Below are 13,795 nucleotides of genomic sequence, written 5' to 3'. Positions count from 1 at the left end.
TGCTGCCATGGGGGCCCACCTGACATCCCCAGGCTCCTTAGGAGTCTTCTTAAACATCAGGAGAGCCAGGAACACACATCTTGGTCTGGGGAACATTCTTTCCTCGGATGTGTGGGAAGCCAGCAGCTCTCTCTGTGCTCACAAAGGGCTCCCGGTGGGAGACGAGGAGACTAGAAGGTTAAGTCCAGCTGGGCGGATCAAGGCAGGACATCCCGTTCTCCAACTTCCCCAGCACAATCTGCTCTCCTCTGGCTGGGAAAAAAAAGATGCTAAGAGAAAGAAAGCTGGTGCAGGAAGGTGTACTGGCTCATGGGCCATAGCGGCTGTCAGGGGGGGTCAGCGTATTGAGGAAATAGATTTAGCACGTAAGATCCTCAAATGGTAGGACATGGGCCAAGGGTGGATGCTACGGTGAGATCCATTCGGGGCTCAATATAACAGTGAATGCTTAAAGGGAATCAAAGACTGTAAGGGCTGCTAGAGAGGAAGTGTGTTTCCAGTTCCTGCAGGTGTGCCAGCTCAGGAGGAACACCTGTACTGGACACGATCCATCAGTCTGTCTCCCTAACTTAACTGCTTTCCCACGGCCCTGGAAGGCAGCAGCTCCATATATCAGGGACCCTGCCTACCCTGACAGACACAGCAGATGGAACAGTCACCTGACCCAGGGTCTCACAAGCTATGGATGAGGCTGAGACCAAGCAGATTCTCTGCCTCCCAGGCATCTCAGAGGATTGAAAAAAGTCACGCAAGAGCAGACCCCCTGGCAGAGCAGTAAAGCAAGACGGGCAGTTAGGGAGAATCCTCAGAAATTCTTAGGGGGTGGGACTGGAGACAGGACACTGTCCCAGGCCTCCAGTGTTAGCATCCAGACCCCATGTGGCTGGCCTTGCACTTCTTGAGGTTGTCTTTGTGTCCTTATAAAGCAGCCCTCCTCTGATTTGAACGCCTTCCTGTAAGCACCTGCTGTTTGCAGCTGAAACACCAGTGCACCCCTGGCAGGGCACCCTGCAGTAGGAGGCAGGGCCCTCCCTGGGGGCGGCTGGGATGGGTGAAGGCTCAGCCATGGCCATCAGACCTGGCAGTCCTGCGTCTGTGAGGGGACGAAGACCAACGACTTCCCCAAGGCTCAAGGCTCACTCACGCGTCCTCTCACTCTGGGGCTCACCCACGGTTCTCTGCGCCAACCCCAGCCATTTAACTCCCCTCATCACTGCTCAGCACAGACCCCAGACATGGACTGTACACCACGAAAAACAAACTGAAAGCTCAGTCATGGCCAAGACTCAATATCCCAACAGGCAGAAGAGTACCCGGTGTATACATGGCCGGATGCACACATCTCCCACTCTATGGAAAGGCACCTCCAGTACTGCCCACACCAACCAAACCCCATACTTAACAAACATCTTATTATTTGCAACCCATTCAACCTGGCTTATTAATAAAGCAGCATGCTGCTGCTGCTGCTAAGTCGCTTCAGTTGTGTCCGACTCTGTGCGACCCCATAGACGCCAGCCCACCAGGCTCCCCCATCCCTGGGATTTTCCAGGGAAGAATACTGGAGTGGGTTGCCATTTCCTTCTCCAATGCATGAAAGTGAAAAGTGAAAGTGAAGTCGCTCAGTCGTGTCCGACTCTTAGCGACCCCATGGTCTGTGGCCTACCAGGCTCCGTCCATGGGATTTTCCAGGCAAGAGCACTGGAGTGGGTTGCCATTGCCTTCTCCGAAAGCAGCATGCAGGCATGCTAAATCACTTCAGTCCTGTCCAACTCTGTGCAACCGCATGGACTGTAGCCTGTCAGGCTCCTCTGTCCATGGGATTCTCCAGGCAAGAATACTGGAATGGGTTGCCACGCCCTCCTTCAGGGGATCTTCCCAACCCAGGGATTGAGCCGACTACTGCATTGGTAGGTGGCTTCTTTATGACTAGGGCCACGGGAAGCTAATAAAGCAGCGACTCCATTTATTAAGTACCTACTGTATAGCAGGTCTTGCCAGGTGGCTTTCCTCATTCCCAGTACAAGATCAAGAACCCAAGGCTCGGAAAGATGAAGCACTGTCCCCAAGGGCCCCCCTGTGGGCTTCTCGCAACTTGTAAGTCTCTGACAACTGGAATGGGTGCCATCTCTGAAAGTCTCATTGACAAGATTCACCTTGCCCCACAGATTTTATCTCCTACAGGTCACTGACCCTGGACTTTTCCAACTTGGCACCTTTCCAGCAAGCCTTGTATCACTCCAGCGCCTGTTGTGGTATAAGGCTAATACAAATGATGTTTTCTGAGCACCTACTATGTGCCAAGCACCATGCTAAGTCCTGTGCACAGGTTGTCTCATTTCATCCCCACAAAGCCCTGCTGGATAGGAATAGCATCCCCAAATTACAGATGGAGAAACTGAGGCTCAGAGGTGTTAAGGAGCTGGGAATGATTTATACCCAGGCAGTCTGGCTCCATGGCCTTGAGCACCTGGTACATGGTCTCCATCATCCCCATATTTAGGGCACAGGTCCAGGGACTTGTCTTAGGGTCGGGGCTTGTTCTCCTCCCTGGAGCTGATACTGAATGAAATGGGAGCCAGCACCTATGCCCTAGGCTACACCAGGAACAAAGACAAGCCAACTATGCCCTTTTGCTAAATTCTCAGCTTCCCAGGCTGCCTGGTCCCTGCCCTGCTGTGAGAAGGTAGCCGCTGCCCACTGGGGATGCTACGATTTCAGGTCATCTCCAGAGGGAACCAGTCAATGCTCTCCAGGGAGACGGCCAAGCTCCAGATGCAGACCAGAAAATCTGACTCCTGTGGGAAGGCTGAGCAAAGCCAGATGCTGGCTGGAGCGCCCAGAGCACCAGCTGCTGCCACTGACCTCAGTGTGCTTGGCAGTACCAGGGACATGGCAGGGGGCTGGTGAGGGGCACCTTACAGCATGCGGGGGAGCAGGCACACGGGGTGGGGTGGGGTGCTCAAATCAAGCCCATCTAGGCCCCACACTCAGGAAGCCAACAGTTCCCGGGGTCCTCCTACAAGCCTTCCTGGGACAAACGTGACTTTAAAAAAAGAGCTTAAACAGAGGGATGGGAGAAAGAGAAAGAAGGGATCGTGACAACTTATGCCCCAGAGACTATGAAGAACTTCAGAGACAGCGAGTGTCCAGCCGGTCCTTGAGAATAAGGAAGGAAAGGGGGAGATAGTAACAACTGACAAAAGAGAAAGCCTGGATCCTCCACGAGCTCTAGAACAGGGCCTGGCTCAGGCTAGGCGCTCAAAGAAATCTACAAAATAATCAACCGGCAGTGTCTACATCCAAGGCTTTCCTTTGATCTCACAACATCTAGTGAGGGGCACAAACACACTGGCTGAAGGAAGGAATCCTCACATGTCATAGAGGACAGCCCCACCTCTGCATCCCAGCTTCCATTTCTGTGATGAACATTCTCCCTGACTTTCCTTTGGCTAGTACCCCACTCTCAGCTTGTGTGCTTCCCTGGAGGCTCACAAACCCCTACTCCAACCTATTCCAATAGCTATGGTTTTTCCAGTAGTCATGTATGGATATGAGAGTTGGACTATAAAGAAAGCAGAGTGCCAAAGAATAGACGCTTTTGAACTGTGGTGTTGGGCAAGACTCTTGAGGGTCCCTTGGACTGCAAGATCAAACCAGTCAATCCTAAAGGAAATCAGTCCTGAATATTCATTGTAAGGGCTGAAGCTGAAACTCCAATACTTTGGCCACCTGATGTGAAGAACTGACTCATTGGTAAAGACACTGATGCTGGGAAAGATTGAAGGTGGGAGGAGAAGGGGGCGACAGAGGATGAGATGGTTGGATGGCATCACCAACTCAATGGACATGAGTTTGAGTAAACTCCAGGAGTTGGTGATGGACAGGGAAGCCTGATGTGCTGCAGTCCATGGGGTCACAAAGAGTTGAACACGACTGAGCGACTGAACTGAACTGAACCTATTCCAAGGAAAGGCACATGACCTAAGCCTGCCAATCAATGCATTCCTTGCTACTGGACAATGTGATTGGCTCAAAGCTACTGAGTAATTAAAACTAGCCAATGAGAGTCAGACCTGGGATTTTTGCTAGAAATACTGGAAATGAAGGACTCTCTACATTGGAATCTCCAAAAGATAAAATGCTGCTTAGACTTGTTTGGGGTCATTTTTGCCTCCTAACTAGAAAGAATAAAGCTCAGATGAAAGGAGAGCTGGGAGATGACAATCCTCTGAGCCTGTGGATGTAGATATGCCTGAAGCTTGCTTGTGAAAGTGTTAGTCACTCAGTTGTATCTGGCTCTTTGCAACCCCCTGGACTGTAGCCCACCAGGCTCTTCTGTCCATGGAATTCTCCTGGCAAGAACACTGGTACTGGAATGGGTTGCTGTTCCCTTCTCCAGGAGATCTTCCCAACCAGGGATCTAACCCCAGTTTTCTGCACTGCAGGCAGATTCTTTACCATTTGAGCCACCAGGGAAGCCTGCTTACCTCTGACCAGTTCAGTTATGGGGAGCTACTGATTTCCCTTCCTATAAGTCAGTTCCGGTAGTGTTTCTATCATTTGCAACTCGAACAGTCCTGTAACTACACGACTCCGCAGCCAGGCAGCAGGAAAGCAGGAAGTGCAAACAATACAAAGCCTAGTGTTTTTTTTCTTTAACAAATAGTACTAAGCTTTAAGGACAAACCTCTCTGAGCCTCAGATACCATCCTGAATGCTGGTGATCACGCCTCCCTACCTCACAGGGTGAACAGGGAGAGTAGCCAAACCCTCCCACAACCTCTGTTATCTTTTTGTTCTTATCTTTTTCTCACGCTGCATGGCATGTAAGATCATAGTTCTGCAACCAAAGATCAAACCCATGGTCCCTACATTGGCAGCTCAGAGTCTTAACTACTGGACCACCAAGGAAATCCCGACCTCTGTTATCTTTAACACGTTAAGGCCAAGAGAAGCAGGAAACCCATAGCCCTGGGAGAGACAGGCTGTCAGGGACACCTGTGCAGTGCTCACCACACCTGAGCCTTTGGGTGGAGTTTGCAGAGCTGCCCCACGACCCTTTCACTTGACAAGGAGCCCCACCCAGTCCAGACCCACAAGGCAGCCACAAGGAGCTTCCCACCAAGGCTGGCACCCTCGAGGGACAGAGTCCCTTTGTTATTCCTCACTTCACACTCTGCCGTAGCTCAGGACAGACACAGGTGAGGCTGCAGAGTCGGCTGCAGTGGGGACAGGAGAGTGGTGGCTACCGTGGGCTCCAGCCAGACTCCAGCTGGACTCCAAGCTGAATCCTACCTCCTCTGCTTCCTGGCTCCTAGGTCTTAGGGCGAGTTTCTTAACTTTCCTGTGCCTCAGTTACTCCATCTGGAAAATGGGCTGATTAATGTACCTAATTTATTTCAGTTGTTTAATGCAGGTGACCCTGCAATGCAAGAGTTTGGGCTTCCCAAGTGGCTCAGTGGTAAAGAAATTGTCTGCAATGCAGGAGCCATGGGTTCTATCTCTGGGTTGGGAAGATCCCCTAGAGGAGGAAACGGCAATTCACTCCAGTATTCTTGCCTGGAGAATCCCATGGACAGAGGAGCCTGGCAGGCTACAGTGCATGGGGTCGCACAGAGTTGGACACGACTGAAGTGACTGCGACTAACACTTAACACTTAGACCAGGCTCCCCTCCATGATTTTCAAAAGTACATATAAAGTGACTAGACCTTCCAGAGAGTCCCACAGTGACAGGGGCGTGGAAGGGAATCAAGAGTCCCTCTAAGCAAACAACTGCTCAGAACACTGGGACATCCAGCTGGCAAACAGCAAGTCTCTGAAAAGAACCCACAGAACAGAACAAGCAAGTCAGCCCAGAAAGTAAGGAGGTGGAGCTGGCTCAGTGACAGCAAGAGGGCGGGGCTCTGGCCCACGGTCATCAGGTCTGGCCACAAGCATAAGCCCGATCACCTTGGAGAGATGGTCACATGGGGGGACACGTGGTCTTTGGGGAAGCCACTGCTGCCACCACGGGAGCCCAGCAGGGAGGGGAGAAGAGCTGCTGGTCATTCTGAAACCCCTGCAGCTGCCCAAACACACAATCCAGCCTCCTCCAGCTGGGCCCCAGCTAGCTTCCACGCCCAGTGAACTAGGATCCTGGCTTAGGCTTGAGGACAGAGAAGCAAACAATGAAAATATTCACTGATGTAATGGGTTCTTATTTTCTTCCATGCAAGCGGTAGGGGTGGGGAGGGCTTCCCAGGTGGTTCAGTGGTAAAGAATCTGCCTGTCATTGCAGGAGACGCGGGTTCAATTCCTGGGTCGGGAAGATCCCCTGAAGGAGGAAACCCATTCCAGTATGCTCACCTGAAAAATTTCATGGACAGAGGAGCCTGGTCGGCTACAGTCTATGGGGCTGCAAAGAGTTGGACATGACTGAGCATGTGTGCATACTCCCCCTTTGGGGAGTTGTGCAGCCAAGTACAACCACCAGTCCTAAGATGCTCAACTTCTGAATTAGGACCCCAAAGGTCTGCAGAAGCCTAATTCTAAAAAGGGAATTGTCCAGGCTCTGTCTGGACAAGTTGGGGGAGAAGAGGGTACCTTGGGAAATTTTCAATGACAATGGAAACACAGAAAGAGTTTTTGGTGCCTAATTTTCTGAAAATAACCTGATGAATGCTGTTAAGACTTGCTGGCATGACATTCATAATTCTCAGTAGAGTATTTGATAAGTGCTCAATAAATATAAGAAAAAAATTTTTTCTATGAAAATATCCTTGACTTTAAGCACAATGAGGGGAAGACTGTTTTGTGTAGGATTGTTTTATCTACAACTGTTTGCTGGATACTAAGCAAGGATTCTGTTCCACACAAGCGCGCTGTAATAATCTGAAGAATGAATGAACCAAAGACCCTCAGAGACTCCATCACACTCAAAGATTCTGGAAATTGAAATGCAAACTTTCCACATGTTTGTGGAGATACAGTGACCAGGCAGTAGGAATCAACCTGCAATGCAGGAGACCAGGTTTGATTCCTAGGTTGGGAAGATCCCCTGGAGAAGAAAATGGCAAGCCACTCCAGTATTCTTGCCTGGAGAATCCCCTGGGCAGAGGAGCCTGGCAGGCTAGAGTCCATGAGGTCGAAAGAGTCTGATATGACTGAGCGACTAAATGACCAACCACCAGTAACCAGGCGATACAAAGACGAGGGCAGGGGTCAGACTCAATGGACTCATCATCTCATGTCATCAGACCTGGCCCTCTGGCTGCTGGGCCTGTGAACAGGGTCCAGAGCAGAGGAGCGAGGCCAGCAGCGCCCAAACCACACTCCCCATCCATCCCACTTCTGCCTCTTTCCGTGGGTCCCAAATTCCAAGAGGGAGGAGGACTTACTTTCCAAACCCAAGTCCTGGTGGGGCTGCAGGTGTTCTCCATACGCTGCCCTCCCTGCGAGGAGGTTCATCCAAAGGTCTGCCAATACAGCTACCAGATTCAAAGTTGCCTAAGGCCCTTCCTAGGCTTCCCTGGTGGCTCCGTGGTAAAGGATCTGCCTGCCAGTTCAGGAGACGATCCTTGGGTTGGGAAGATCCCCTTGAGAAGGAAATGGCAACCTACTGCAAGATTCTTGCCTGGGAAATCCCATAGACAGAGGAGCCTGGCATGCTGCAGTCCATGGGGTCACAAAGAGCTGGACACAACTTGGCGACTGAAGAACAAAAAAACCAAGGTCCTTCCAGCTGAGAAATCTACATGTGTGTTTTCTCCCTCAGAGCATTTCCTAAAGCTCGACTCTGTGCTCCAGGTGAAGGAAGGGAGGAAGATATGTAGGTGCCTTGTGGCCCTGCCCACTTGGGCGTAAGTTCAGGAGGAAGGCCCTGAGAAACACCCCAGTAGGACCCTGTGGCAGGGCAATGACTGTGCACAAAGGGGCCGGAATGAGCAAGACAAATTTATAGCAGGGTCGGGGCCCAGGACAGGGTGGAATTTGGATTTTGTACGGGGTGGAGACATAGGAAGGAGAAGATGAAGGGTGGGAATGAGTCAGCTGGTTCCTGGTACAACGAGGAGACCCCAAGCCCCTCAACGGCAGCCAGAGGAGCTGGCATGGTTCATGGCTCCAGCACGACGCCCATTCGGAGCAGGTACTCAACATCTGCCAGGCAGACGAACCTGGAGCTTTGTCGGATGCAGGGAGAGGTTGGGGAAGGGCATCCTTCTGGTCCCAGCTAAGGGTTCTAGACAGAAAACCCTAGGCGAAATGAGGACAGGGCTGGTTTGGCTCAGCTTGTCAGCACCAGGTACCCACTCAGGGCCTGATGAGTATTTATCCAGTAAGCAATCCAGTACACAAATGGGTAACCGTGATTTAATAAAGACGTGCTCAGCTGGAATCTGAGTGGTGGGTCAGCCAGACCATCAGTCGATGCCCAGAGACCTGAATGAGCTGGAAGTGAGAGCAGAGCCAGAAGCTCAATGCCATCGGTGGAGGTGGGTGGGGGGTCAGGAGTCAGGCAGGTGATGCCTTCACTGCTGAGAGGGTAGGGTTGGGAGGAAGAGCAAGATCACTTTTTATATGGCAAAAGCAGCTGGGTATGGCTGCCAAAGCTGAGTGTCTGGAAGGCACTGGGGTACAGACAGGGAGACCAACTGTTTGCCTAGGTTTGCCTAGGACTGAGGGGTTTCCCAAAATGTAGGACTTCCAGTGGGCTTCCCAGGTGGCTCCGTGGTAATGAAAGAAAAGGCAATCCACTGCAGTGCTCTTGCTTGGGAAATCCCACGGACAGAGGAACCTGGCGGGCTGCAGTCCATGAGGTTTCAAAAGAATCAGACACAACTTAGCAACTAAACAACAATAACAGAACTTTCAGTGCTGAAACCAGCAATGTGCCAAGCGAACCAGGAGGAGTCGGTTCCCTGAGGCACAGGGCTGCCCTTACCAGCATTGATGTGGTACGAGCCATGTTTGTAAGGTGCCTCTGAGTTTGCAAAGCTCTCCCAGATCCACAGGCTCGGGTAAATGCAATCACAAATCTGTGAGCTGTGAAGCTGGCACTACGGATCTCATTTCACGTAACCAGGAAACTGGGGTTCGGAGGTGAACGATCTGCATAAGGAAGGTTCCACAGTGGATCAGGAGCACAGCCATGTCTGAGCTGGCCTCCAGCTTCCCTGCTTTCTGTAAACACTGGGAAGACATGAAACAGACAAGTGCTGTCTGTTGAGCACAGCTGTGAGCTGTGCCAACTTCCTTCAGGCTGATGGATGCCAAGGGAAGCAGCAGGGGCCTGCCCCATGAAGCGGGCCTGGGGGCCCCAGGGAAACTGGCCCATCTGGCCCTCTGTTCTTCTGAGATTCTGGCATCGGGTGGACAGCTGGCCACCACCTGGGATTCTGGGAGAGACGATGGGGGTGGCGGTCTTCTGGCCACCGCTCTGCTTGCCTCCCCTGTCACATCCCCATGAGGGCCACCCCTCGGGTAAGGCCAGGATCCCCGAAGACCCTTGTAAGAGGCAGACGGATCATCTCGCCATACACCCAGCAGTCCCTGGGTGTAGAAAGGTCTTGGCAGCTCTTGGAAGCTGGAGAGAGGACAGGCCAGGGTACAGAGGGAAGGGGGAACAGGGAATAGGATAGGGACAGGAAGGAAAAGACAGAAGAGATTCGGGGAAATTTTTAAGTTGAAGGAGCTTCCTAGAGCAGTCTTGCTGAGTGATTGGCTTCAAGCTATAGCTGTATTAGCATTGCCTTGAGGGGTCTGTTAAAACCCAGACTGCGGGGCTCACTCTAGGTTTCTGATTCTGCAGGTCTAGGGCAGGCTGAGGGTTTGCAGTTCTACCAAGTTATTAGATGAGGCTGATTTACTGGTCTTGGCATCCCATCTTGAAAGCCACTGGCCTGGTGCAGGTAGTGGGTGGGGTGGGGGGACAAAGGCAGAAAGGCACTGATGGACTGCTGGAGGCTGAGAAACCCCCTGACAGTAAAGATGTAACATGCTGGAGCCTTTGGTTCACGAATTTCAGAAAAGATCAAAATCACCTGGGGGTGGAGGTGATGAGTTTAAAGAGCAGACTTCTGGGGCCACCCCAGATATCTATCTGACTGTCCAGGTTTGGCAGAGGATCCAGGAACTTAAAAACCTAAACAGCTCTCAGGCTTCATGAGCCGTGATGGGCCATAGCCCCGTCTGTGGTATCAAGCCCTGACTCAGGACCAGCTGTACCAGCCACTGGCCACATGCAGCCTTTAAAACAGACTGAAATTCAGCTGTGTGCTCGTACTAGCTACATTTTAAATCTAGAGGCTACCACACAGGACAGTGGACCATTTTCAGCTTGGCAGAGAATTCCATAAGATGGTTCTGGCCCAAAGAAACCACAATGTCTGCCTCTATTTCCCTTTCTGTAAAAGGGGGCTCCTTGATGTTCTCTTCTGGGGTACAAAAGAGGGGAAAGAGTCTACCCAGGGCAGCCATTGCTAGCCCACATCTAAAGACCCCCTGTACCCACTGCTGGGAGGAGGCAGTCCAGCTTGGTGGGGGTGGGTCTCCCAGCTAGAGGGGGACCACAGACAGAGCCCTCCCACTCTGCCACCCAGGCCCCTTGGCCCCCAACCCTGAAGAAGCCGACAAAGTCCACAGGGTATAAGGTGATAGAAACCATCCCCATGGCTCCCATCTGTACTGTGGACATGGCAAGAGATGCCAAGAGGAAGCACAGAACCAGCCGCTCAGCTGAACACGTCTGTCATGGGCACAGCATTCAGACTAACAACAAAAGGGACCCGCGGCAGGGGAAGGGGCGGCCCGGACTGGTGGGTTTGGTACCAAGTCTGAAGAGTCCGGATGAGCCACGGTCAAGGATGCGGTCTCCTTTGACCCTCAGCACCCAGCCCAGGACCTGGCCTCTCAGAGGAGCTCAAGGAAAGAGGAATATTGGTGGAGTGAAAGGCTGAGTGAGTGCTAGTGGCAGCCTAGGACACAGAGCAGGACATCTGAGCAAAAAGGCCTAACTGGCGGCTTTCTCACCACAGCACAGTCTTGTGAGAGCACAAGACAGAAATCCATGTGCCTCTTTTTAAGAGATTCTGCAGAAAGGCGGGCGGGGGGGAGAGGGAGGGGGAGGAGCAGGAAGAGGTGGAGGCGGGGAAATAGATTAGAAAAGAAGGAAGTGGGATTGAAATAGGATGCTCACGTACCTGATGTCCACTCTGGGTCACCTGTGGGAGGGGAAAGGGATGCTGCCAAGGGTGACGTCAGGGAGCAGGGGTAAGCCAGAGTGTGTGGCTCCCTCATTCCTTGCTCAAAAATTAACCGAATCCCAGAGAAGTGGGCTTCCCTGGTGGCTCAGTGGGTAAAGGATCCACCTGCAATGCGGGAGACCTGGGTTCTATCCCCGGTTTGGGAAGATCAGCTGGAGAAGGGAACGGCTACTCACTCCAGTATTCTGGCCTGGAGAATTCCATGGACTGTATAGTCCATGGGGTCGCAAAGAATTGAACATGACTGAGCGACTTTCACTTCACAGAGAAGTGAATGGCAGAGGTTCTCCAAGTCTCATCCATGGAAACCCCACATCAAATTCACCCAGGGCACTTGATACAAAATACAAGATTCCTGGGCCCTTTCACAGACCTACAGAGTCAGAATCTTGAGGCGAAGCCTGAGAATGTGCATACTAGCAATCACCCTAGACTGCTGTGATCCCCAAAGTCTGAGGCCCCCTTCAAAAGATCAGAGGGAGCTAGGGAACAGGGTGAAGGGAGAGAATGCCCAGCTTTGCCAAGACATCCAAGTACCTTTGTTAAATTTTCGCATCCGACCCTGGAAACTACCCCACATGACACCTTGGAGCACAGTCCCTTCCTCGCTCTGGGCCTCAGTTCCTGAGCTTCGGAGAGGGAGTAAATTGACCCTATCTATGCCCAGGTTTCCATCTCAGGGCTCTGCATCCCAGCTTTCCAAATGGCCATGGTCAAACCTCCTGTCACAGGCCAGCTGGCCTCTTTGGATTCTTGCCGGGCTAGAGGCGTGGGCTGTCTGCTGGGGCCCCAGGGACCCTCCCTCCAAAGGTACCCGGCTTACTGGATGCTGTTATGCCCAAGATGAAAAAAAAAAAAGCACCACAGCCTCTGCCTGGTGCCCTAGTAGCTCTCAAGGCATCGTCAGCTGATGAATGAAACCACAGGGAAGAAGAACAGGAACACAGGTAACAAACTGCCTGGCTCCTGGGCGGCCCTCAACACAAATAAGGATTCTTCCCTGCCTGGCACACAGGACTTCAGAGTTAGGAGCACCCTGGCAAGGCTGAGGGAATAAAGCATACAGGAACCAGCAGCTGTTGTTTTTACTTCTCTCCAGGCCCCCGGGGAAAGCTTCCGAAGCTTCTGTACAATTAAAAGGTACTGAACACAATGCCTGTGATAAAGTTACAGCCCAAACTAGCTGGGAGCCTGAGCCAGTCTCCAAATCCAGGTGGCAACGAAAGACAAGGCAGTCAGCACCTGCAGACTGGCCGCTGGGCGGTGAGTGTTCCCCAAAGCGGTCCCCTAAGCCCAGCAGGATGCACTCGGAGGGTCGCCACCACTGAACCCACCAGCTCCCCTTCTCCCTGGCCCAGGCACAACCTCATCCAGTTTAGGGCCAGGACACTAGGTAGGTGGGACGCACGTACCTGTCACACCTTTGTGGCTGTTAATTTCTTCTAAATCTGGGGCTGTGGCAGCACCGGCTGGGCTAATGCCAGGTGGTGAGGGCTCCAAGGAACTGCCACAATCAGCATCTTCTAACCGGCTTCTCTTGAAGGCATCCAAACAGCAGACAAGAGAAAGTCTGAAGTCCCCACCTTCACGGTAGCTGTCCCAAGAGGGACAGAGGGCCTGGTCCTTGAGAATAGGAAGCAATCCTGACTTTTTCCCTCCTGGACAGGCACTCATCTGATGCGCTCAACATGAAACACATTTACGGAGAGTCAATTCTTAAGAAATAACTACGTACACAGGCTCACACACATGCACCCACACACCTTGTAACCACAGCTTGCCATCCTCTCTGGAGTGTTTATAGCCCTTAGTGACTCACAGCAAACACAGGATCCCCACGGCAATTGCTTTGGACAGCTTTAATGACACGCTTGGTATGCTTATCTGCTGAGGCTAAAATCCGTGCGCACGCCAATGTGCCTAATTTTCCACTTTGGTCAACAGGCTGTGTTCTGGGGGAGAGGTGCTAACACTTAGGGGGTGTCTGCTACCGTCCATGAGCCACGCGTGCTCTGTGGCTCTTGAGATGATGGGAAGGGAAAGAAAATCCTCTTTGCCCAGAATGGCTGGAGGGTCCTAGCAAATCACCCAGTTGACTCAGCTGGAATATTAACACAAAACACAGAGGCCATTCTGGAAATTTCCCGATGACTCAGAAGGCCAAATAAGCAGCTCGTACTCTGTCAAAAACACCTGTCCCATCAAATCCCAATATTTCAGACTTCAAAAGTTTAACGCATTTTTGAGACTTCTCTGGCAGTCCAGTGGTTAAGACTCTGCACTTCCACTGCAAAGGGCATGAGTTTGATCCCTGATCGGAGGATGAGAAGGTTAGGTAGCATCCTCGACTCAACAGACATGAATTTGAGCAGACTCCGGGAGATAGTGAAGGACAAGGAAGTTGGGTATGCTGCAGCCCATGGGGCCGCAATGAGACACAACTTAGTGACCGAACGACAACAACAACAACGGGGAACTTAAGATCCTGCATGCTGCATGATGTGGCCAAAAGTGTTTTTTTAAGTTTCACACACACACATATTTAAGTTC

General features: G+C 51.9%; 1 protein-coding gene and 1 long non-coding RNA gene across 5 annotated transcripts in view; one reads left to right on the top strand and one right to left on the bottom strand.

Annotated features, from left to right (window-relative positions):
- KAZN (kazrin, periplakin interacting protein) overlaps positions 1 to 13,795 on the bottom strand; it is a 1,338,251-nt gene that overhangs the window by 154,208 nt on the left and 1,170,248 nt on the right. The window contains exon 1 of one of the 4 annotated variants that reach the window (XM_086343803.1): positions 20 to 6,311. The exons of the other annotated variants lie outside the window; for them this stretch is intronic. Coding sequence (XP_086199929.1) covers positions 20 to 26 — 7 coding nt within the window. The 5' untranslated portion in view covers positions 27 to 6,311. Of the gene's footprint in view, positions 1 to 19; positions 6,312 to 13,795 lie in introns of those variants that run through there. 4 annotated transcript variants of the gene reach the window in all.
- On the top strand, positions 6,070 to 13,076 carry LOC147356418 (uncharacterized). Its single transcript, XR_015143253.1, has 2 exons — positions 6,070 to 6,190; positions 6,283 to 13,076. It is a non-coding gene; the product is annotated as an uncharacterized LOC147356418 (long non-coding RNA).

Source organism: Bos grunniens, chromosome 16 (genome assembly GCF_055505025.1).
Source record: "Bos grunniens cultivar Pamir isolate PY7600 chromosome 16, Bosgru_T2T1.0, whole genome shotgun sequence".
Classification (NCBI taxonomy): Eukaryota; Metazoa; Chordata; class Mammalia; order Artiodactyla; family Bovidae; genus Bos; species Bos grunniens.
Note: the sequence above shows the minus strand (reverse complement) of the source record. Positions and strands in the feature narration are given on the sequence as shown.